The sequence below is a fragment of the Myodes glareolus genome, chromosome 24 (genome assembly GCF_982192425.1).
Source record: "Myodes glareolus chromosome 24, mMyoGla1.1, whole genome shotgun sequence".
Lineage (NCBI taxonomy): Eukaryota > Metazoa > Chordata > Mammalia > Rodentia > Cricetidae > Myodes > Myodes glareolus.
Window position 1 is genome coordinate 42,753,597 of NC_142049.1, and position 24,626 is coordinate 42,778,222.

A 24,626-nucleotide genomic window follows, 5' to 3' on the forward strand; every position below is an offset into this window, starting at 1 on the left:
GAGACTACAGCAGGCAGCAGGAAGACAGAGACTGGGCATGCTGTGGGCTTTTGAAACCTCCAAACCCACCACAGTGGCACACTTCCTCCAACAGGGCCATACCTCCTCTAACAAAGCCACACCTCCCAATCCTTCTCAAGCAGTGTCACTCCCTGATGACTAAGCATTTAAATATACAAGCCCATAGCAGTCATTCTTACTCAACTCATTATAAGGGGGAAGGGGACAAACCCTCAAGCCTGTTTCCAGTTACTTCCTCCAGCAAGGCCACACCTTCTAAACCTCCTCAAACAGCACCACCAACTAGAGACTGTAACATGAAGGGGCCTGCGTGTTGGGGCTTATGTCCTGCCCAGTTCCCCACAGTTGGCAAGCCCCAAAGAAAATCACACAGAGATCTCCATAAGTTATAAAATTGATTGACCCATTAGTTCTGGCTACTTATTAGCTCTTGTAGCTTATATTAACCCATTGTTCTTATCTACATTAGTCACATGGCTCGATACCTTTCTTAGTGGGGCAGCTAGCTCACATCTTGCTTCTTTGGTGGTCTGGGAAGAACTGCAGAGGGAGCTTCCTGCTTCCCAGAATACTCTTGTTCTCATTGTCCCACCTCTACTTCCTGTCTGGTTGACCCACCTATACTTCCTGCCTGGCCAATCAGCATTTATTTAAAACATGATTGACAGAATACAAACAATTATCCCACTCCTTCCCCTTTTTTTTAAACAAAGGAAAATATCCATAGTCCATTTGTTGAGAATGTGGGCGTAGTTTTCCAGGCTACTTCCGGCTGGTTGGGGGGCACTGATAATCTTATGGGGACCTAAAGAAAATTTAGAATTATCATCAAGTCCTGACTGGAGTATCCTGTGAGTCTTGATCATATCAGGCAGCAGTTTTGAATCTGTTCTGGATATAAAACTTAGACATTTGGGCCATCTGTTCCTACCGGAGATTTTTTCAGATGGTCTTCCTTGATCAAACCTGATTTTTCTTAGCTCAGAATGAATCCACAGCCTCTCGTTTCCTGTGGAAACAAAAGAAAATCCTCTTCTCCAAAGTAACATACCTTTTGACTTCAATTTTGAAGCCAAGGTATTTTTAAAATGCCTATCTTGGATTAATTCAGCAGCATTTATAAGGAAATATCTTTTAGCAGCTGTTGCTCCTTCCTCAGGATTCAAACAATTCAAAGAGAGCATAATAGCATACAGTATCAAGATTCTCTGTATATTTTCCATCTTTATGTGGCTTTACTTTAACCTGTATTTCTTTTATTTTTACTTTTAACTTTTGGCTTTTTGAGACAGGTTCTCTGTGTATCTTTGTCCTGGAATTCCCTCTGTAGACCAGGCTATCCTTGAACTCACAGAGATCCCTCTGTCTCTGCCTCCCCAGTGCTGGGATTAAAGGTGTCTGCCACCACACCTTGAATTTACAGAGGTCTGTCTGCCTCTGCCTCCCAGGCTTTGGGGTTAAAGGTGTGTACCACCACACCCAACTACTCTATCTCTTTTTTTTCCCCCAGGACTTTAACCTTTAGCCTGCATATATTTTTTAAGACATAGTAAACCATTTAGAGGTTTTCTTCATCTTTGAATCTATCTTTACTGTATCTCTCTCTCTTTTTCTGACCACATGAACCTTTATTTTACCAAGCAATATGGAGAGGATTAAAGCCATGGCTTTGACGGCTGTATTCAGCTCATTCCTTAGCTTTCTGCAATTCCAGCCTTATGGCAGAGGTACTAGCTGTAGCCATGTTTATTGCCACAACTCTATGGTATTTCAAGGTCCCTGCCAGCAAGCAAGCAGCAGCATTCTGCTCACAGACCACACTCAAGTGCTTTGTAGTCAGACTGCCTGCCTGAAAGAGTCAGAGTTTGCTCTGGCAGGATGGCCCAGAAAGCTGGCATTTTAAAATGGCACAGTTTTTTTCCCTGCTATGATTGAAAACCAAAAAGCATGCATTCAACTTTTCATCAACACCGTTGAAGTGTTTTGTGGCAGGACCTCTTAGAAGAGCTGCAGGGTTTTACAGCTAAAGCTGAGTCAGGAAGCCTCTCTTAGATGAGAGCACTTGTTTGCCTCTAGCAAGCAGAGCAGACCCGGGAAATTGCTGCTACCAAGAAAACATGCTTTACTATATTCTTTCCCAAGCTTTCTCAGGCTTTCTGTGGATGCAGTTATCCATGTGGGTGCCATTCTGTAACATGAAGGCCTGCTTGTTGGGGTTTATGTCCTGCCCAGTTCCCCACAGCTGGCAAGCCCCAAAGAAAATCACACAGAGATCTTCATAAGTTATAAAACTAATTGACCCATTAGCTCAGGCTACTTATTAGCTCTTATAGCTTATATTAACCTATTATTCTTATCTATGTTAGCCACATGGCTCAGTACCTTTCTCAGCAGGGCAGCTCACATCTTGCTTCTTTGGTGGTCTGGGCAGAACTGTGGAGGGAGCTTCCTGCTTCCCAGAATACTCTTGTTCTCATTGTCCCACCTCTACTTCCTGTCTGGTTGACCCACCTATACTTCCTGCCTGACCAATCAGCATTTATTTAAAACATGATTGACAGAATACAGACAATTCTCCCACACCAAGGGACCAAGGGTTCAAATACATGTCTATGGTGTTTATGGTGGACATCCATCTCTCACTGAAATCACCACACACTTCTGTAGTCCCAAGATATCGTCCCTTATCTAAGGACACAGTTTACACTGCAGTGATTTCTACATTCACACATGCGTGTAACACACTCCACATCCAGCCTCCATCTGGAGAAGTTCTGAATAAGACCACAAGGGAGGAACAGTAGAGATGCTTCCCTTCAACGCAAACTCTGCACACCTGCAGTGCTCAGGAGTGGGGCATGGGGGCTTGCATAGGTCCCCAAGTTCAAAATTCCACTCTGCATGTATGACTACATGTCTCCAGTATCTATGGGACTCAACATCCTGTCTACTGTCTATTGTTTCCTTCTTCGTGGGTGGCTTTTTTTTTTAAATTCTTTACTTTTTGGGAGCCCACTACCCAGCCCCAAATAAACATACAGAGACTTATTCTTACTTATGAATGCCCGGCCTTAGCTTGACTTGTTTCCAGCCAGCTTTTCTAACTTAAATTATCCAGTTTCTCTTTAACTACGTTTTGCCTCTGGGCTTTTACATTTCTTTCCTTTTTACTCTGTGACTGGCTGTGTGGCTCTGTGTCTGCTCCCTGGCATCCTCCTCTCCTCCTTTGCTGGCTCCTTGGTCTCCTCTTTTCTAGATTTCTCTTCCTAGTTATTTTCTCTGCATGCCAGCCCCACCCATTTCTCTCTCCTGACCAGCCATTGGCCATTCAGCTCTTTATTAGACCAATCAGGTATATTTAGGCAGGCAAAGTAACACAATTTTACAGAGTTAAGGAAATGCAACATAAAAGAATGCAGCACATGTTTGCATCATTAAGCAAATGTTCCACAGAATATATGAATGTTACAGATCTTCAATGAATATTCCATAACACCTCTTGATAGTTTTCTCAGGGTAGAACAGTGGCACCCAAACCTGGCAGTTGCAATATCAGAATCACCTGGGAATGAGCAATATCACTTAAGGAACAACCCTGATGAACTGGAAACCAGACTGTGGCAATGAGTCTGGGGAATCAGTAAATCAAAAATGTCTCAGATCTGGACTTAGGATGTACCTCAGTTGATAGAGCATTTGCCTAGCATGCATGAAACACCGAGTCTGATCCAGAGCATGGCATAAACTTGGTGTGGTAGTACATGCCCATGACCATCCCAGCACGCTGGAGGTGGAGCAGGAAGAATGGAAATTCAAACCACCTTTGACTCACAGAAAGTTTTGAGTCATGTGGGTTACATGAGATCCTGTCTTAAAAAAGAAACAGTATTTTTTTTTTTTTGGCTCGGATTCGAGCCAAGGGAGGAACTGCTAAGTTGGTGTTGCACACTTCCTTTTTGTTTTTCTTGATGTTGGGGACGGAATCCAGACATGTGGTCTGTCGCCGAGTAACATCTTTCCCACTCCAGAAGAGCAGTTTTGGAATGGATGGCCTGCCTTCCTTTCCCCATACAGCACTTACCTCTCTAATCTGCGATCCTGGAGAGATCCACTTTGGAGCTCTTCACAGAATCACAACAGCGATCAGCTGCCAGGGTGTCTTCCTTGGAACAACTCCCAAGCTTAGAGAAAGCACACTTTCCAGGAGCTGCAGCCTGGCGTGGAGACACCTCATGTCCTAAGGTGTCCCACAGCTCTGCTTGCCCTTGCCAGACTATGGCCAGAAGGGAAGTCCCATTCCATGAGTAAGTTCTGGATCAAGTTTTGCCTAAATTCCGTCTCCAAGGGTGCTTCCCAGAGCTCACCCGAGGGACCACACCGTCACAGTGATCAGTGCCCTGTAGCTGTCCCCATTCAAAACCACAACAAGGTCCACTATTACCCATGCAGCATGCTGAAGCCAGCCATCTTCACTGCACTGGTCTCTCTGAGAAGCTGTTTTAGGGAAATGCCAGTGTTAATATGGACAGCAAGCCTTCGTAGACACTCCTTCACTGTTTCCGTTTCACAGGTGAAAAACCTTGAACATAAGCTCTGAATTAAGTGTCTGGTCATCTTGGGACTAGGGTCCAAGTATGTATGCCTTTCAAGGTCATGACCTTACCTCAGTGCTCAAATGCTTCCATCCTTCCTGAAGAGAGCCCTATGAATTACAGACGGCAAGTGACGTCATCTGTTTTGTTTCTAGGAGGCTAAGTGGATCTTCAAACTTAAACTGTAAATTGCAAGGTAGACAGATACAGATCTGGACTTTGGGCCCCGAGACCCCAGATTTCTGCCTGTCCAGGGTGCTTAAAGAATCTGACTGTGTTCTAGTCTCTCAAATCCCAGCAAAGTGGCACCATCCCAGGTGCTTCCTAAACGATGATATGGTTTATATCCGTGAGATATAAAAACAATTATGTGCATAGTAGTTAAGTCAGTGATATCACATCTAGGCTTCTGTTCAAAGGGAAAACTAGAGGCCAGCAAGTTCTGCACAGAATGGCTAATTGCAAACACAGTCACAGTACTGAAAAACAGTAGTAGCTTAGTATGTGACAACATTCACATAATTAGTGTGTCAGTTCCATAGTTCAAATAAATAATGGCTTATTCAAAGGACAAGGTGTTCTATCTATAATCACTCAAAATAAACATTCATAAATAAAGCATGGGGAAAATCCTCACCGCATCATAGGAAATGTAAGAGGTATGTTCAAAGAGGGATTTTGTCTTTATTAGCAAGACCTACATAGATTGAAAGCATGAACGTGTTAACAGTCTGGGGCCATTCTTTGCCCGTTTCCTGTTGTAGACATGCACTTAGTGTGTAGTTTATGTGTTTGCTTATTCTTTTTAAAGTAACCTGGATAGTATAGACTGGGTCAGGCTCGTGAATGATGTCCCAAGAGACAGGTATGACCTAGTCCTGGTTTGGCTTCACGTCTCTCTCCACGTGTAACTTGAAGTTAGCCTGGGAGGCAGAGGGATGGAGGCCTCCCGTGACTAGGCATCTACTCACCAAGGACACCCACAGCGGGAGCTCAGAGTGCAGTCAATGGCCTTACTTTGGGCAATGGGTTCCAGGAGCCTAGGGACCAGTCAGAGTCCACAGTATTCTTAGCCAGTGTTTTAACTGTTTCGTTGTTAATTAAAGAAAACAAGCGATCAATACTGCCCCTCTGCACCCACACCCCCTCAGCCCCTGTCATCTCTACATGGGTGGCTTCTACACCTGGCGGCAGGTTCTCCTTGGCAAGTGTGTTTCTTCTATTGTGGTTTTGAGGTGACATAGGAAAGGTGACAGTAGTCTGATCTACAGAGACTTTAGAGGCTTTAGAGCCCCTCTGCTTTGCCCAACTGTTGGGGGTTCAGGCTATAGCTTTTCCCATGCCATCCCCAAGATGGACACACAAGCTAGGCTTCTTTGGGAGGCGGGCCCGCTGCCCACCCCATCAGTGTTTCCCAGTTGACCTCCCGGCACATCCCCTCAGCCCCATTAACCACCTCCTTTCCCCCAGCCTGGTACTCTCCCACGAGAAGTGATGAATGAATGAATGAATGAATGAATGGCTTGACATTATCGCCTTCACACACAGTGGGTGGAAGTTTGTCCCATGCCTAATGTTATTTGGATCGTGTCCTCTGACTGGCATAAGATACCAGGCAGACGGTAAGTACTGTGTCCACTCTAGCCTGAGACCAGCCCTGGGTCTACCTACAGATAGAGGTAGATTATGCCCAGTTTTTTTTCATCTTCTTTCTCCTTCCTTACTGTTTTTATTAAGACAAAGCCTTGCTCTGTAGTGCAGGCGGCAATCCTTCTGTCTCAGATTCTTATGTCATAAGGTGCCGCTTGTAGCACAGGCTACTGTTTAGCCTGGCAGCCCTCCGAGGATCCGCAATGGAGGACAATTTGTTCCTGCCCTGCGGAATGAGTCCAGCCACCGTTTTGTGCGAACAGGGCCTTAGCTGGGTCAGCTCAAATGGGAACAGTATAAACACCATTTCTATTTCTGGAATGGCTTAATTTTCATTAGAACTTTAATTAAATGATCCCTTTTCTCCCCGGTCTTTCCCGTGCTTTCATTTATTAATAATTGCCCGAGTAAAGAGAATCCCATTCCAACAGCTTTCCAATTTAGCTGATCATTATCGCTGTTCTTTGTTCGGGGTTGCTGGGCCGCGGAGCTCTGATGAGATAGCCTGTCAACCACTACTCTGGAGGACCGAAAGGGCGGAGTGCCGGGAAGCACGCTCCTGCCGCCCAGTGGTGAGAAGGGATATTGCAGGAGGCTTGAGGCTGCCGGTGGCTCTGCAGTCTTGCTGCGGAAACCGGGAACCTGACCTTATGAGGCAGCGCTGGTGGTGATCCACAGGGCGTCCACCACTGTACTCCTAGAGTCGTTACAAGGGCAATTTTGGAAGCATGCAGGAAGCCCTGCGCTCTTAGCGGTTAGGTTGCTTTTAAAACACCACAGCACCCTACAGATAGCTCACAGTAGGTTCTCAGAGTACCTTCTCCCCTCCACTGCGCGCCAAAAGGATTTGGGTGGAACGTTAATTGCATGGTTCAGGTTGCTGCTGGGGAAGAAAAAATCGTTCCAGTAAACTTTTTTCCCCCTGGTTTTTCGAGACAGGGTTTCTCTGTAGCTTTGGGGCCTGTCCTGTAACTAGCTCTTGTAGATCAGGCTGGCCTTGAATTCACAGAGATCGGCTTGTTTCTGCCTCCCGAGTGCTGGGATTAAAGGTGTGCGCCACCACTGCCAGGCTCCCGGTAAAGATTTGACAGTTGTCAGTCTGCAATCCTCCTGAAACTTTTTCTTAAAATAAAGTATTTTTTAAAGAGATAATATTGAAAAGGCGGGTGCTAGGGAAGATAAATTTAGTAGAGCTAGTTTTGGTTTGCATCTGGTCAGGGAACAAGCTGCAGTTGCCATTTGGTGAGCAGTGGCCAACGGTTTTTACCACACAGGACAGCTTCCTTACCAGCAAAGAATTGTCCGACCTAGAAAGTCACACAGAGGAATCCTGGTCTGAGGATGCGCTATGACTGTCCTTTGAACCTTGCTTGATTGAGAGATTGAGATAAAGTCGATCTCACTCTCCTGGCAGTCCTCCTGCCTCAGCCTGCCACACGCTGGGGTTACAGGTGTGCACCACCACACATGAGTGATGGAGACTAAAGCCAGGGCTTTGCGCTGTCAGTCAAGCGCTCAGTCAGCTGAGCAACGAAACCAGCTCATGTTGTAGTCCCAGATACCTGGGGGTGGGGAGGAGCCGCAGGGAATCGAGGCAGGCCAGGTGCTCATCCACTCCGTGGACAGATACAATGATGAAGATTGAGTTCCTGCTAGGATTTATTGAGTATGAATCTTTAAACTCCTTGTCTCGCTTAACTTGGTTCCTGCAATAGCGCTGTGGTTGGGTCATCCATTCTCAGCAGATGGAGGTGCTCTCAGGCGGGGCAGCAGCCTGAACCTCTGCTGTCGCCCTTGTGGTTGTACTCACAGAGGGTGTGGCATGGGGATACACTGCATCATCTCCGTAAGCGTTTGTCATCGTATCTAGAGCAATTTTAACTCACGCCTCACAGTTTGGGCAGACTGCACGCAGGCTGGCTTTCTGTGTCCGAGCTAGCACATCGGGAAAAGGTCCATGTGGATTGGTGGGACACTCTTGTTACCTGCTCCAGGTCACCCCCCCATTTATGCCTTTCTCCTTGAGCTTCCCCCAGGACTCTCTAGGTACTCGAGTTCGTGACCCCTGCTGTGTACTTCAGGGTGAGCTAGATCAAAGTGAGCCTTACAAGGGGTGAGTGCTTTGTCCTTCCAGGCAGGACTAGCCACCTTGGCACGTGGCTGCAGTTCTGGGTGCCAGCTGACTCCAGGACTAGAGGGGGTGATCTCAGGCTGAGGGCCGTGGACACAGTATTTCAGACAGCCCTGAGACGCAGTCCTGCCCTCACAGCACAGTGCCAGTTGTGCCTTTATGGAGTCCTGTGGGCTCTTTATGTAAAATATCAGTCCATGTGTATGCACATGTTCCTTTCTGTGGTGCTGGGAATGGAACCTGGGCCTTAGGTTTGCTAGGTTAGCGCTTTACCGCTGAGCTAACCCCCGGCTGTGTGTCTCTTTATGACGCTGCTAGAAACACACTGTGAGAAGAAGAAGAAGAAGATCCTAGCTTCTTCCTGATGCAGGTGAAGAAAAAAATAATCTATGCTTGCCGGCTCCACGGAAGACTTCTTGAGCTGGGTCCAGCATGGTGCCTGGCATGCCGACACTTGCCTGATTGATTTTCTCTCCTTAGCCCAGGCCTTCCCAGACTCCAGGCTTCTGACAAAATATTCTGACAAATATTTTTGATCAGATATTTCTTTGTTGTGGGAGAACTGACTGGTGCATTGTCCAGTCAGTAGCATCTTTGGTCTCTATGCACTTGATGCCAATGGTGCCCAGCTTCTCAGATGCAAAAGTTAAAAAGGTTTCTGGATGTCATCGTATGTCCCGTGATGATCAAATTCTCTGAGACGCGCTGTTAGGTCTGGCTGAAGGCTCTTTAGCACACAGTGCGGTCACCATGTCTGCTAACTCAGGCGAGGGTGGCGGCCTAGGTTCTCAGAGTACCTACTGTGAGCTGTCTCTAGGGCGATGTGGGCTTTTAAAGTGAGCCTTAGGATTGTGCTCTGTTTGACCCAGAATCTCATCCAGGACGCCCTAGAACTTGCTGTGAGGCTGAGTATGACTTTGAACTCTGACCGTTTTTGCATCCGCCTGCCCAGTGTTGGGATTGCAGGTGTGAGCCGTGGCGCCTGGTTTCCCATGGTGCTGGGCATTAAACCTGGAGTATCCTGTTCAATGATTGACAGTATACCAGCTGAGCTGTATCCCAGCACCCTTGATCCTCCTGCCTCTGTTTGACGCTGCTGTGATTACAGGGTAGTGCTCCTGCTCCAGGCAGAGTGAGCACTTGCTATCAAGCCTTCTGTAGTGATAGATAGCACTTAAGAAGGAGCTAAGCCTGCTGGTGGTGGCGGCGGCACACCTTTAATCTGAGCACATAGAAGCAGTGTAACATGAGGGTCCGGCTTGTTGGTGTATCTGTCCTGCCTGGTACTCCACAGCCGGCAAGCTCCAAAGAAAATCACACACAGGACTCCATAAGATTATAAACTGATTGACCCATTAGCTCTGGCTTCTTGTTAACTTTTATAGCTTATATTAACCCATTATTCTCATCTATGTTAGCCATGTGGCTCAGTACCTTTTCCAGTGGGGCAGGTTATATCTTGCTTCTCTGTGGTCTGGGCAGGAATGGAGGAATGGGCTTCCTCCTTCCTAGCCTTCTCCTGTTCTCATTGCCCCACCTCTACTTCCTGTCTGGTTGACCCGCCTATACTTCCTGCCTGGCCAATCAGCGTTTTATTAAAATACATGATTGACAGAATACAGATAATTCTCCCGCACCAGAAGCAGAGAAAGGCTCAGCTCTGTGAGTTCACGACCAGCCTGTTCTACAAAACAAGTTCCAGGCAGCCAGGGCTACGCGGAGAAACCCTGTCTTGGAACCCTCCTCATAAGGAGCTTTGTCTGGCACATTTGCCTCTCTGCTGAAGTTCATTTGCATAATCCCCTTGTCTTCTATAGTGTCCTAAGAATCTGGGTTTGAGTTTTGATCTCTTACTCACTACCTATGGGACTCAGTAGAGTTATTGATCTTTTCAAAACCCATCTTCACCTAAAAATTTACTTAATTACGTAATGTTTTGGGGACAGGGTCTTACTGTATTGCCTTGGTCGGCCTGGAACTTGCTATGTAGACAAGGCTAGCCTGGACCTCACAAAGATCTGCCTGCCTCCTGAGTGCTGGGATTAAAGCCCCATTTTCTCATTTTAAAGATCCCGGTGTTATGTGAATGTGGGTTTTAGTTATTAGCAGAAGGTATTGTGCTGCTGGGGTGTGGGGTGAGACCTGTACTCTGCTGATATTTCCCCACTGCTCCCCAATGCTTGGGGTCTGGCTTCTGTCCACAAGTAGGCAGAGGGAGACCCTGTGTATTCTCCATACCTACCTCATTGTTTCCGCTCCGCTCTCTCCTGAACAGATTCCTGTGTTATCAGTGACCATCCCAAAATACAGATCAAGAACTCAACTTTCTGTATGACTGCCTATCCGAACTTGACAATGGTTAACTTCACCAGCCAGGCCAATAAGACATTCGTCAGCGGGAGCGAGGAGTACTTCAAGTAAGCCTAGAGGATGATTTCCAGACCAGACCTGTGAGATGGGAGGGGTGGGTGTCCTCCTTCTGCACCCTCCTGATGCCAGTGAGCAGAGAGAGAGAGAGAGAGAGAGAGAGAGAGAGAGAGAGAGAGAGAGAGAGAGAGAGAGAGAGAGACTGTGTCCTGGTTGGGCTTCCAAAAGCCATTAGCTGTGCACTTGGGCCTGGAAATGAGGGGTGGCCGAATGACGGCAGATACGAACAAGATGGGTACCATAGCAATTCGCGTGCTGACGAGAGAAGAGTTCTAACCTTGACTCATCCATCAAAGCAGACTTCTGCCTCCCCCACTTGACCTCCAGGGGAGAGAAGTCAAAATAAGAAAACAAGCCAGGCTAAGGCTTTAGTTTAAATGAGGAAACAGTTTTTCCTTCCTCCCTCCCTTTTTCTCTCCCTCCTTCCATCCTTCTTATTCTTCCTCCCTCTCTCCTTCCTGCCTTTCCTTTTCTCCCTCTCTTCCACCTCCCCCTTCCTCCACCCCCTTTCCCCCTTACTTCCTTCTTCCATCTCCCATCCCTTCTTTCCTTCCTTTCCTTTGCCCTTGCTACACTTCTTTCCAGAAAGGGACTCTCTCTGTAGCCCTGGCCGGTTTGGGACTCACAGGCATTCTCTTGCCTCAGCCTTTCTGAGGCTGGGCCTACAGGCATGAGGCCCCATGTCTGGCTGCATTTTGTCCTTTCTCTGTGAGTATTGTTAATGTTGAAAATGGGGTTCAGGGTTACTAGAAGCCCCTTAGCTGGGAAGTGTACTTGCTGAAAGGTTTGTGGAGGAGGGTATGTAAACTTCCTGGAGAGGAGCACAGTGCCATCCAGCTAAGCTGAGATTGTTATGCCCACCTCACACGGAATCCCCCCAAAACCACCACAGAGCCAGTATCCGATGCAAACACACTGGGGTTTGTTTACAAGTTACCTAACTTGGACCAGACCTTATTCAGACACACACCATAGCAGTGGGTGGGGGAGAATGGCCCCGAGACTTCACAGTAGGGGACTTTAAAGGGGGAAACTGCAAGCAGGGTGGCAGAAGCCTTGACATTTTGGGATTGGGTAAAGTATGCAAGTTTTGAATTTATTGGTTGGGGTAGAGGGGAATTTTAAAACAGTGACTGTCAGCAGACAAGAATTTCTAAGCAGTCATTAATCAGCTATCTACAAGAATGTTTGAAGCAAGCAGATCTTGTTTGGACACCCTGCTTGGTCACTTTGACCAGGGCTGGCACAGTTTCTTGGGAATGTTTATGCCTTTTCTGGGCTGCATTCACCCCCTGGTTAGGTCCTGTCTAAAATGGAGTTCTTTCTCAAAATGGGGTTTGTTCTGCTTCTTCATTATCCTGAGTGCAGCTGTGGTCTGGTGTGGGCAGGACGGTGAATGAATGGAATAACAAGGCAGTGGAGAATGGTGGGCTGAGGCAAGCTAAAGGGGTGCCTGCCAGCTGCCAGGACGCCAGGGTGCCCGGCTCTACCTGATCTGTTTTGAGGTGATATGAGCCAGTGCTGCTGGGGTCTCCAGTGACCCACTCCTGGTTCACTGAAGTAACTTTGCACCCTAAATCCTCCGTCTCCCAAGTGCTGGGATGACAGGCACGCAGCATCATGACCTGTTTATACCGTGCTGGGGATTCAAACCAGGACTGCCTGTGTACCAGGCCAGCACGCTCTAGTGAGTGTCTTCATATTTCAGTCAACGGCAGCCTTGCAGCCTGTTTAGAACAACTTGGACAATAATGCAGAGGTGCGTTTTGAGTCCCTGTGGTCTACCATTGCTCGTTTCTAAAGCTGGGAAGTACAGAGCTGCCTGGATGCTCACTCGTGAAGAGCGGACGGCACAGAAAAGCCTGGCACCATTCTCCGCTCTTCAGACTTTCTTCTTCTTTTCAACGTGTGTGTGTGTGTGTGTGTGTGTGTGTGTGTGTGTGTGTGTGTGTGAACATGAGAGACTGTGTAAGTGTCGGCCTATATGGATACTAAAGCCTGGAGTTTTGAGTGTTTGTGGACTGCTGGGCTCGTCACATGGGGACTGGGGTCCTGATTCCTGACCTCAGGATTGTGGAGTCAGCACTCTTAACCACTGAGCACCCTCCCCAGTCCCCCCCAGTCCCCGGTTCAGAATTTCTATTGTGCATCTTCCATTTTTGTATTTGGAGAGAGGGGTTCATGTAGCCCAGACCAGGTCTGAACTTGTTATATAGCTAAGGATGACCTTAAATTCCTGTTCCTCCTGCCTCCACCTCCCGAGTGCTGAGGTTGCAGGCACGTGGGTCAAACCCAGGGCTTCGTGCACGCTAGACAAGCGCCCTAACACAGCCAATGCCCCCAGCCCTTCTGCTGTGCTTTCTGTGTGGCAACTCCAGATGTTATGCCAACTGTCTGCACAAAAATCCACGTACTGGCCACATGTGGCCTCCCAGCTCACAGTTAAAGGGATCAGAAGTGCTCGGTAGCCAGCTGGGGGCAAGAGCCAGGCCTGCCCATCCTTCTAGTCTGTCTGACGAGGTTCCTGGAGGCTGTGGGTGGCGCTGGATGTGTTTAAACCTGGTTCTGATGCTCTGATGGGAGGCTGAAGCTTGCAGATCCTCACTTTCTGTCCACTTCTTCCCTTCTTCCCCCTCTCTCCTTCTCTCCCTTCCTCCTTCCCTCCCTCCCTTCCTCTCTTTTCTCCTCCCTCCTTCCCTCCCATTCCTTTTCTTCTTCCATTTCTATTTGACCCTTAGGTACTTTGTGTTGAAGATTTCTGCAGGGATTGAATACCCGGGTGAGATCAGGTGGCCCTTGGCCTTCTGCCTCTTTCTGGCTTGGGTGATTGTGTACGCATCGCTGGCGAAAGGAATTAAGACGTCAGGAAAAGTAAGAACTTGGCTTTATCTGAGCTCGCTTCCTTCCCCTCCTCCTCTTTTGCCTATTTTTTGAGACAAGGTCTCTCCTCCCATGGCCTTCCAAGCCCCTGGGGTTTTGTAATGTCTCTGCTTGAGATGTGACGCTCCGCAGAGCTTTGGATTTACTCTTTTATTTCCTCCCCCCAACAAACAAAAAGCCAATTTTCTCATCTTGGCTATTTCAGAGGACTTCTATGTACTCAGTTTGAAGGTGAAAGTTGTTGAGTTGGGAGATTGAGTTTAGGGTGTTTTACTTCCAACACTGTTCTGTTTGAGCACTTGCTGAAGGAACTATCAGGGCCCATATATCCTCTAAGATCAGTTTTCCAATCTGTAAAGTGGGAGTTGGGATTGAGGCCTGAAGACCCCACTGACTCAGGATGAGCACTGTAGGGCTATAGGAAAAAAGAGGATGTTGAAGGGACCATGTACCCATGTCCAGGCTGGCCTGTGCTTTCCCGATATCCTTGCCTCCTATGGCTTGGACTTGAGCTGAATGGCAGTTCCATCGTCTATAAGGATGCTTAGAGCAACCAGCCAAGGGTCTGCTCAGCCACTGTCCCACAGGCTAGAGATGGAGATGATGTGGCCTGGCCGTGGTCCATTGGAAAGGCTGCGATCACTTCCAAGCTGTGGACACACCAGGCAACCTTGGGAACCTGTGTCTTAATCCTCAACTACCTAACCTGGGGATGGTAGCCCATACCCTGTAGGATTTCCACAAGGGGATGAGAATGCGCGTAAAATGCCTGGTGTTCGGCCGGGACTTCATTAACACTAGTTCCTTTCACTTTGTTATAAATGCCTGATGGGCGTCTCAGAAACAGTGGCTTCACTGGGGAAGCCCGAAGAGTAGGCACCTTGTGGAGGGCTCCGTGGGGGGCATGGCTGATGGCTCCACAGTATCTCAGTTTCGTAGCACCCGCCGCACGAGTCCACTGGTTCCCTTCTACACACAGGCTGTGTTCATCTAGCTGCCCGCTGGCACACAGTTTGTAAGTAGCAGCAGAGACATTTGAACACGGATGGCAAAGCCTAGAATCTACATGAGTTTCTCTGTAAGAAACCACGAGTTCCCATTTGCCTGAACCGTCAGGGTGCCAGGTCTCCTGGCCTGTCTCAGCTCTATCATTGATATTTTGGAAAATCCTAGGGTGCGTCAAGGCCTTATTGTGCTTGTTTGCAAAAATCTAGCACTAAAATAAGTATTCTGCAAGGTTTTGTTTTGTTTTGTTTTGTTTTGTTTTGTTTGTTTGTTTGTTTTCTGAGGCCTGGCATCACTGCGCAGTCCTGGCTGTCCTGGAACTTGTTCTAGTTCAACAAGCCTTGAACTCATAGATTCCCTGTCTCCTTCCTAGGCGCTGCCTCTGAGTGTGCACTGTCACACCTGGCCTCTAAGATTCTTTTACGCGCCATTCATCTGTGCTTTTGTTGGAGTAGAATTACATTGACTCTTTCAAGTGGTTAGAGTTTAATTCTTTTGGGCTGGATTTCGTGGGCTTTTGGGGACGAGAAAGTTGAAAGCACTCTGGAGCCAGGAAGTTTGTCATTGACACCTGGCATACTAATCCTGTTTCACTTAGGAAGGTTTCCAATCGAATACCAAGGGGGGACTTTTGTTTTCCCTTCCTCAAAATGAAGATTGCCACCAGGAATAAGGAACTGCGCGTTCTTATCCTGACCTGGGTTAGGCTGCCATAAATCAAAGTTATTTGAGAGCCAGAACGTGGGACTGAGGGGCTCATATGTGAGATGAGACTTCACAAGCACTGCCCAGGCCAACAGATGCCCTCCTTCCCTGTGGTGATGTGAGCTCAGTTCCTCTAGTGCAGGACCTAAGGGGACAAAGTGGTCTTTTGGAGACATGACCTTTGAGCAGGTAGAACTCCGCAGGTGAGGGTAAGCAGCCTATAGGGCCCAAAGGTCACAGGCAGACCCCCTGGTCCCTGGGCTACTCTGCCAGAAAGTTCAAGCAGCACAGCAGCGCTAACCTAATTAGCTTTCTGAGTGAGGGTCCTGCTGTGAGGAGGAAGCCAGCAGGGGTCAGGCCAGTCATTGCCCCTCCTGCCAAGCATGACTCATTAGTACTCATGGTTAGTCTGACAGAGCATGTGAAACAGGTATGCGTGGAAGCCCACCTGACGCAGGCGAGCAGCGTGCAGGAAGTCTCTACCTGCTCCCCGCTCACTTCCAACGTGCAAGCCCAATGCTACTCTCTCAATTCACCAGGAGCCAAGGAACTGGGCCACCTACACACAGGCCCATGGACAGGGCAAGGGGTCTCTCTGTGCCTGGGGTGTGCATTTAAGGAGATTCTCATGCTGGCTTGTAGGTCCCTGCAAGGCACCTACTGAGGCCTTGTGTCCTCGACACCTCACATGCTGACCTCCAGCCCCCATTCCTGGTTTGGCAGCTCACAAAATGACACGTAATGGACCCGATGGCTTTGGAGTGGCTTCAGGTTTGGATCTTGGTCCATAAATGGAATATTTAACCCCCCGACTTGTGTTTAGCCTGGGTCTCAGTGTCCTGTGTTACAGTGGCCATGTGGGAACAGCTGGTTCAGCTAGCTCAGCTGTGCCAGGTGAGAGGTGGGGTCCTGATGGTTCCTCCCACAGGCCCCTGGGGACTAGAGAGTCTCTTCTCTGTGTCCTCCGGTAGGCTTCCCTTCCCATTGGTCCTAGGTGGTCCTCAGTTGTTCCTTCCCTGGTGGAGGTAAGAAATGAACCTGAATGTGACCAGGCCCTGCCTTGTAGCGCCTCCTTTTCCAGTCTCGCCTCACAGCTGGGAGGCCAGTCTGGCCAGCTTGGGGTGGAGTGATTTAATTCCTCCCCCCCCAAAGTGTCAGATGTCCTTGGATTTTGGAATGCCTGTGTACAAGGCCTTCTCCTTTCCTTCAGACTTAGAGGGAGGGGACAGAAGTAAGTTTGGAGATGTAGGAGGGGGTTGGAGCTGGCCCGACCTCACTTCCAGGACCAGAGGGAGAAACGATGGATGTTCCATGGGTCGGAGGAGAGGCGACAGGTTAGCATGGTAGCAGGGGAGGAGGAGGCGGCCAACTCCTTCCATGTCTGTAGCAAGCAAGCGAGGGCGTGGCTTTGAGTGCCTGGGTGTCTCAGTGTTTGGAAGCTTCACCCCGTGGTCCTCGACAGGCTCCCTGTCCTCTTCCTCTTGACTGCCCTATCACGCTCCCCCAGCACTCCAAGCGGAGTGCGCGGATATTACCATCTGCAAATACTGACACTTATGTCCAGAGAGCTCTAACCACTCCCCTAAGTGACCCAGCTCAGAAGTGGAGGAGTCAGGATTTGAATCCGGCCCCTGTGACTGTGGAGCTGGGCAGGCACAGCTCACTCCCCCCACCCCATCTATTAAGTCTCAATCTCAAGCCCTCCCTTCACCGAGGCTTGATTAGCAGGTGACAAAGTACTCCTAACTTATCCTCCTTCAGCACATCCCTGAGGTCTGCTGATGTTTCTCCAGATGTTCCTTTCCTCAGTCCTGCCCCATTTCCAAAAGCCCCAGCTACCGGTTTGCACCCTGGGCCTCCTGTGCCCCCACCTCCTCCAGCATCTGTAGTTACCCCCTCTCCACCCTTGGCTCGGGCCTTCGGCCATCCAAGTACTGAGGGGGGAGCACCCTTTGTGGTCCTGCCTTGCCTATATCTCCCCTCCTCCCTCTTCCCATCATGACTCCACACTTTGAGTTCACCTTCATGCTCTGAGACCCAGCTCGAGTGCCATCTCCGTGAATCCTTCAGATGCTGCATATTTCCCTGGAATCCCACGAGCCTCCTGTGGGTGGCTCGGCCCCTATTCAGACACTGGGGCCTCTCCGCTTTGTACCTTCTCTCTGTAGAGATGGTGTCTGTCACAGCAGCCAGCTCACAGGAAGCCCTCCACAAATGCCCGCGGAACGGAGCTGTATTTAATGACTTTCTTGTGGTCAGGCCCTGCACTGGGGCTTTCACACAGCAGCCTGTATAATTCTCAGTATTGTCTTAGGACAATCGTTCTGGACCTATATATCTATGTATCTGTCTGTCTATCTGTCTATCTATCTATCTATCTATCTATCTATCTATCTATCTATCTATCTATCTATCTATCTATCTCAGCTATTTGAACTGAGGTTCAGAGGCCTGAAGGGCCTGCCCAAGATCACACTTCAATATGAGAGAATTGGATAGCCTTTGAATAGAACTGTATCTAATTTTAGGCCTTATCTTTAATGGTGAAATTTGGGCCCTCCAGCAGAGATGGGGTAGGACTTTTGGTGAGCGCAGCACAAGACTCCCTTCTCACCTGCGGCCTCTTACACTGTTGACTAGTTGATAGCTGTATAGGGTGACATCTCCCAGGCTTGATTGACAGGAAAATACTCTCCATTCTTCCCTATCTGGTTTTGACCTCAGTGTTTTGCCTGGTTCTCCAGTGCCGTCAGGGCTCAGGGAGAACTCACTGTTGGGCACGTGTACCCGGGTGGCATGTCCTCTGTCACCTCCCCTTGGTAACATCTTCAGGGATGCCCACTCACCCGCCTCTCCATCCCTCTGCTCTTCCAGGTGGTGTACTTCACAGCCACGTTCCCCTACGTCGTGTTGGTCATCCTCCTCATCCGGGGGGTCACACTGCCTGGAGCTGGGGCTGGCATCTGGTACTTCATCACGCCTAAGTGGGAGAAGCTCACGGATGCCACGGTGGGCCCCTTACTCTGTTTCTAGCAGACCGGAAGCAGGGGTGGGGGGTGGGAACTATCAGGGATGGGCCACAGCCCTGAATGTGGAGCAGGAGCCAGCCTTCCCTGCCCCCATGAGAATCCCCATGCCTAATTCAGGTCTCGGAGATCTTGGTGTGCTAAGGCATTGATGAGCAGATTCTGCAGCTAGAGTTGTAGGGTACGCTCTGTTGAAGACCGGTGTCCTTTGATAGCCCTGGGCTACCTCATGCCACGTATCTGTTGTGAATTATAGCTTGTTGGAAGTGGAGCTTTGCTGGCTGGAAAATCAGAGCACGGGCAGATCTTTGATCTTCCAGGCCCTTGACACATTTGAAGACTTCCTACACACTGATGTGAGACCAGCACACACTTGAACTTCCTCTGTGCGTTTGGTGTATTGCACACCACACTCTCAAAAATGCACACTCATACAAGCACCCCCTTCCTGTGAAGGGTGATTGCATAACCGCCGATGACTCTCCTCTGCTTTCCTAAGGTACATTAAAAACTCCTGGCAAGGACTGAGTTTGACTGCACGTACCACAGAGTTTCCAGACACGGCCAGCGTACGCAAGATACTGGTTGGCGCCGCTTCCGTGGTAGTTGGTTAAGAGCCAGTTCAACCCTCGGTGATGTCATGAGGGATGAAGGGTCTAGTCTTTTCTCTTTCCCTTCCTTAGGGACTAGACTCCCCAGAACTTCCGGTGCGTCAGCCATCACACCAACATTCCAGGTAGCAGAAAGGTGTGAGAGGAGAGGTAGAGAGAAGCATGCCTCCTCTTGAGGAGTAGAGACGGCAGAGACTCCACATAGACTAAGTGACATGGTGATTTTCCCCACTGAGCCTCCCTGGTGGGAGAAGATGGACACATGACTGCTTTTCCATGAGTCGTAGCTTTGTTTCTGAGTGGACAAGGAGAGTGGGTGCTGGCGGATGTAGGCTTTGCCAGCCTCATACTTGATATCTACCTTCGCATTATCTCAAGTACATTAAAATTTTTATTAGACATTTATTTGTATGTTGTGTGTGTGTGTGTGTGTGTGTGTGTGTGTGTGTGTGTGTGTGTATGTACAAATTTTAGGAGTCTGTTCTCTCGTTCTACCATGTCAGTCCTGATCCTCAGTTTTTGTGGCAGGTGACTTTAATTACTAAGCCTTCTCACCAGCCCTCTTAAGGACAATTTCAAGACAAAATTAAATCAATGAACATAGGTCCATTGTAGATGCCATATATACCAGTGTGCAAAGGCTCGAGGGACCTGAAACTTTGTGAGGGTGGCCAGCCAGAATCACCCTCTAGAGCCAGGCTCAGGAGGAAGGTGACCCCACGAAGTCTGTCCATTTCGTTGCCGCTCTGCTAAGATTGGCGACCTGTGGAATCTCAGGTTTTGAGTGGCAATTGCCATAAAGCATAGGACTGTCAATTAAAGCGGCGTTTTGTTTGGTATCCATGACTATATCTTGTTGCCATTGATTGTCGCTTTGGTGTGTGACTGCTTTTTGATGTGCAGGGGCATGTAAGTACAAGTCTGCCCATAGATGGTCCCAACCCTTGCTTCGATCAGACGGAGTTAGAACGTCCCAGCTAACTCCTGCGCTGGTTTCAGGCACAGGAGAGGCACAGCTTCCATCTGTGTGCTCAGGGCTCTCCTGCCACTAATCACCTCCGATTTACTCGGGAAGGCAACATGCTGGTCTTTCTTACGATGTGACTCTCCCCGCTTCTTTCCAGGTGTGGAAGGATGCTGCCACCCAGATTTTCTTCTCCCTGTCTGCTGCCTGGGGAGGGCTCATCACTCTGTCTTCTTACAACAAATTCCACAACAACTGCTACAGGTACATGTGGGCCTGAGATCCAGAGGGAGAAGGCCCGCGAAGTGAGCGCAATGGAGCCTCCACAGGCCCGCGAGGCAGAGCTAGAGCTACACGAGGGCACAGGAGGAGCCCTGACCACGGCCTGGTCACTGACTCCGTCATCTCAGCTGACCCCACCAACCAGGGCGCTGAGTGGAGAATACTGGAGAGGTCACTGTGGCTGCTTGTGTCCCGTGGGAGTTCACATATCCAATCATGGAGTAGTCATATGTGTAGTAGAGTCCCTGACCACTTGATAAATACTTTTCAAGGAGTTTCATGGGAAAGGAAGCCTGATGAAGAGGGAGGGGCAGCATGGAGCTAGGGGGCATTTAAGGATAGCATTGCCAAGTGCTGCACATGCAAGGCGCAGGCAGGATGTGACCCTCTGGACATCAGTCTTCTCATGTGCAGAGCACAGAACGCAATGCTTTGTGGGTAAGAGGTGGTGCATGCAGTTGCACATAGTAGATACTCAATAAGCAACTTCAGTCACTATCTTCATTCAGGGCCAAGGTGCCAGAGTCAGGATACAAAATTCACCCCATAATTCCTTAAAGGCCAGGTGCCAGACTCAGGCATTTGAAGAGTGTTGGTCACACCGCTCGGCAGCCGCTGAGGCCAGCTGGTTTGGACATCATCAGCTGTGGGCCTCACAGGAAACGAGGCCGTGTGGCCTGGCAGCAAGGGTAGAGGCTGAGAGCTGGATGCAGTGGATTCCATTTCTGTTCCACTACCCTCCCTTGCCCCAGCTTGCTCTTTAGAAGCTCAGGGGTTGGTAGGGCAGGTGTTTTCTTCACATCCACTTTGTACCAGGCTGAGTGAGCTGCAGGCATCACCCGTTCTGTCTTCCCAGTTCCTGAAAGAGGAGGTGACATCATTGCCACCATTGCAGTCTGAGCAGAAAGGAACTGCTCAGAGTCATTTTAGGTCATGCATGAAGCATCCTCGCAATGGTTAATAAGTCATGGGAGCTACCACAGGAAGTACGCTGTCAAGTGGTCGCTACTGCGAGGGGAGGGGGAAAGGAAGAGGAGAAAGACCAGGATCCAAGATTTCAATGCAGGCCCAAAGCTCCATCTATCTGTGGCCTTACATTTGAGCCTAGGGCAGATGGTGAACCCCTGGCTGTGCTACCTGCAGAAGACTCTAGAACGGTGATTCTCAACCTTCCTAATACTATGTCCCTTTAATACAGTTCCTCACGGAGTGTGGAACCCCCAACCATAAAATTATTTTCATTCTTAGTTCATAATTATAATTTTGCTATGGTTATGAATCATACTGTAAATATTTTGGGGGCTAGAGTATGCCAGAGGGGTCACAACCCACGGGTTGAGAACCCCTGCTCTAGAATGAAGGCAGTGATGGCCGTCTCTTTCCCATTGTTCCTCTTGCTCTTCTCAGCCCTGTGACCCACCCCCAGGATGCCATCATACTGTGGGTGTCATCTCAATGACCCACTGCCCTTCTATTCCTCATACTGGGCTCCTGCCTTAGAACTCTCCAAGATTGCGTCGCCTCCTTTTTTACTGTGATGGCCGGGTCATCTCCTATCATAATATCGCTGTTACTTTGGCCTATTATTACAAAAATACTTGACACTGGGTATTTTATAATCGATAGAAATGTATCACTCATATTTATAGAGACTGGGAACTCCAGGGTCAAGGTGCTGGAAGAGTCAGTGTCTGGTGAGGTCTCCCTCCACGCTCCAGATGCACCTTGTGGCAGCTGCCCAGTGGCGAGCATCAGGGCAACACACACCTCAGAGCGTCTTTCATGAAGGCATCGTCCTTTTCATGGGGTGGTACCATTCTTCCAAGGCCCTACCTTGTAATCTGACTGGGGATTGAGCTTCATCATAGTCATTTGGGGGAGACGTGAGCATTTAGCCGCTGTGAATTAGTTGTCCTAAGCAAAAGGCACTAGTGCTTCCCCCCAGAGATCCTAGGTGGGGTCATCATAATTTTATAATATCATAAATATATAACATCGTTATTAAGTCTATGAGAATGTTCCACAATGTATTTTAGCCAGACCCCCTCCCTCCTCCCAATACACCCCCTTCCTGACCTCCCTTCACAGTGTGTCTTTTTGTGATTAGAAGAGACTGTCTCATGGCAGACATCCTGGGTCTCTGGCTCTGGCGCCCTTTCCGCTCCCTCTTCTGTGATGGTCTCTGAGCCTTGGGTATAGCGGCTGCGTTACAGAAGTATCAGCTGGGGAGTTAGAGACCAGCACCTCACAGTCATTCCCTGCCGCTTGGACAGTTGTGGCTTTCTCACATGGTCTCCATCTGCTCATGAACACTTGTGAGGAGGTGTGGGAGCTACACTTCTATCTGTGAAAATAAGGGTGATGATTTAGAATACAGTAGAAATGATGCCGGTTTCAGAAAGTGATATTGAGTCTTTGGGGGCATTTCAGATTGACAGAAGGACATCTGGGCTCAGGACTGCTTGCTTCTGTCCTTGGATGTACATACATGGGCGGATGACAAGCCCATGGGTGGACCCACAAGCTCATGGAGTACAGATACTTGGCACACGTTTCTCCTTCCCCACCCCTTCCTCCTTGCGAGGTTCACGTCACCAAACTCCGGTCTCTTCCTTCCAGGGACACGCTGATTGTGACCTGCACCAACAGTGCCACCAGCATCTTTGCTGGGTTCGTCATCTTCTCTGTCATCGGCTTCATGGCCAACGAACGCAAAGTCAACATTGAGAATGTGGCCGACCAAGGTACAGGGCAGCGTTCACCTCGTTATGTCGGGAACTTGGATGGATGGAGTTGGGGTACTCAAGTATCTTGACAATGACTGAGACAGGCTCCTGTGGGAAGCTCACGGAGGGCTGACATTACAGCTGACCTTTCTAAGAGAGGGGTTGTTTTAAGCCTGTTTCCTCCTCCTCTATTTTTTTCTTTTGTCTTTCTTGCTCTCTTGACCCTGCTCCAGCCCACACTGGTCAGGCGGTACCTGTTAAACCTGTTAGACATGAGTAGGGAATTCATTAGTTAGCCCATAGCCCTGCTGCTGCTCCTGGTACCTGCTCTGTAGATCCTTAATGAGCTCTGGCTTGACTTCGGGGAGCCTTGACCTTACTAAGCACTTTTCCTAATTGTTGGGTCAAGTGTGTTCTCAAGGCTTTCTGCTTAGCATGGCAGACCTGCAGTGAGTGAGCAGGTGGGTGGGGGTGGGAGTGCGGCGTGAATGTTTACACTGCGCCCAAAGGAGGCTAACATTTGCATGGTGCTTGGGAGTTTGCAAGAGCTTTCCTCTCATCACGTTTAACTTATGTTTCTAGGACAGCATTTGTCGAGGGAGTAGTTAAGATTTTTATTAACTTTATTTCCACTCTGCCTGGTTCTATAGAGGATGAGGATATTGCAAAGTCATGGCGGCTGGGGACTGTCATTGTGGGGGTTGTTGATCATTCTGGTTGGACGCTGTCTGACCAGGCATATTGGCTTCGGTGTGGCAGGTGCAGAGAGGCAATAGCCATGAGCCCCAGGCCCTCCAGAGGTGGCAGGCTTGTCGGGCAGCTGTCCTTCAAGTGACTCCCAGTGGTTCTCAGAGCAAGCACACAGGAGAAGCCAAGCTCTAGGTCACCTTTCAGGAGGGACGACCTGGTCTCTTCCTGTCCACCGGGGACAATTAATCATTGCTTCCTTTGTGCCAACACAGCCTGGAGGAGTTAAGGTGCCAGCGTATGCCAGGGCTGTCATCATCTCTCCCCGGGAGAGAGCACGAGCCCCAGAGATGTTGGTTCTGCATCAGTGAGCTCTGCAGTGTTTTCTGCTGGCTGAGAATTCTCCAGCTCCCTGGGAGGCAGGACGTGCTGAGAGGGCTTTATCCTCAGGCACTGCGCCACCCCTAGCTGTTCTATAACCTCAATTTCTTCCAGCACAGTCATTGAGGCCGATAGTTTCCGCCCCACTTTCTAGAATTTCTGAGGCATTTTGCTTTTTTTTTTTAAAACTATCTTGTTGGGAATTAGTGGATGAACCGACCAAAAACAGTAATTGGGGACACACAGGCCACTTAAGCGAGCTGCTCTGAGCTGTCTCCTGTCCCAGCAGGCCTGGGGAGGACAGGTGTTAGTAACACTCAGATACAAATTTGCAGATCTTCCGTGTGAAAAGCAGCAGCAATTTCCAGCAAGTCTCTCTGAAATGCCCCTTCCTGTAGTTGTTGATGTCTGCCATTTTACAGGAAGAAGATCACATCTAACCCAGGTGCAAAGACAGTGGGCACATTCCCCAGGAGGGACCTCGAGTCTTGAGACCTTGTCCCAGACTCTTTGTGGGACACATATATATTCTTTTATA

The 24,626-nt window shown here is 49.0% G+C and overlaps 1 protein-coding gene across 1 annotated transcript in view; it reads left to right on the plus strand.

Annotated features, from left to right (window-relative positions):
• Slc6a5 (solute carrier family 6 member 5) overlaps nt 1-24,626 on the plus strand; it is a 55,380-nt gene that overhangs the window by 8,094 nt on the left and 22,660 nt on the right. Inside the window, exons 5-9 of the mRNA XM_048442372.3 lie at nt 10,670-10,811; nt 13,560-13,692; nt 18,286-18,420; nt 20,173-20,276; nt 22,914-23,038. Of these exons, the coding sequence (XP_048298329.2) occupies nt 10,670-10,811; nt 13,560-13,692; nt 18,286-18,420; nt 20,173-20,276; nt 22,914-23,038 (639 nt within the window). The remainder of the gene's footprint in view (nt 1-10,669; nt 10,812-13,559; nt 13,693-18,285; nt 18,421-20,172; nt 20,277-22,913; nt 23,039-24,626) is intronic.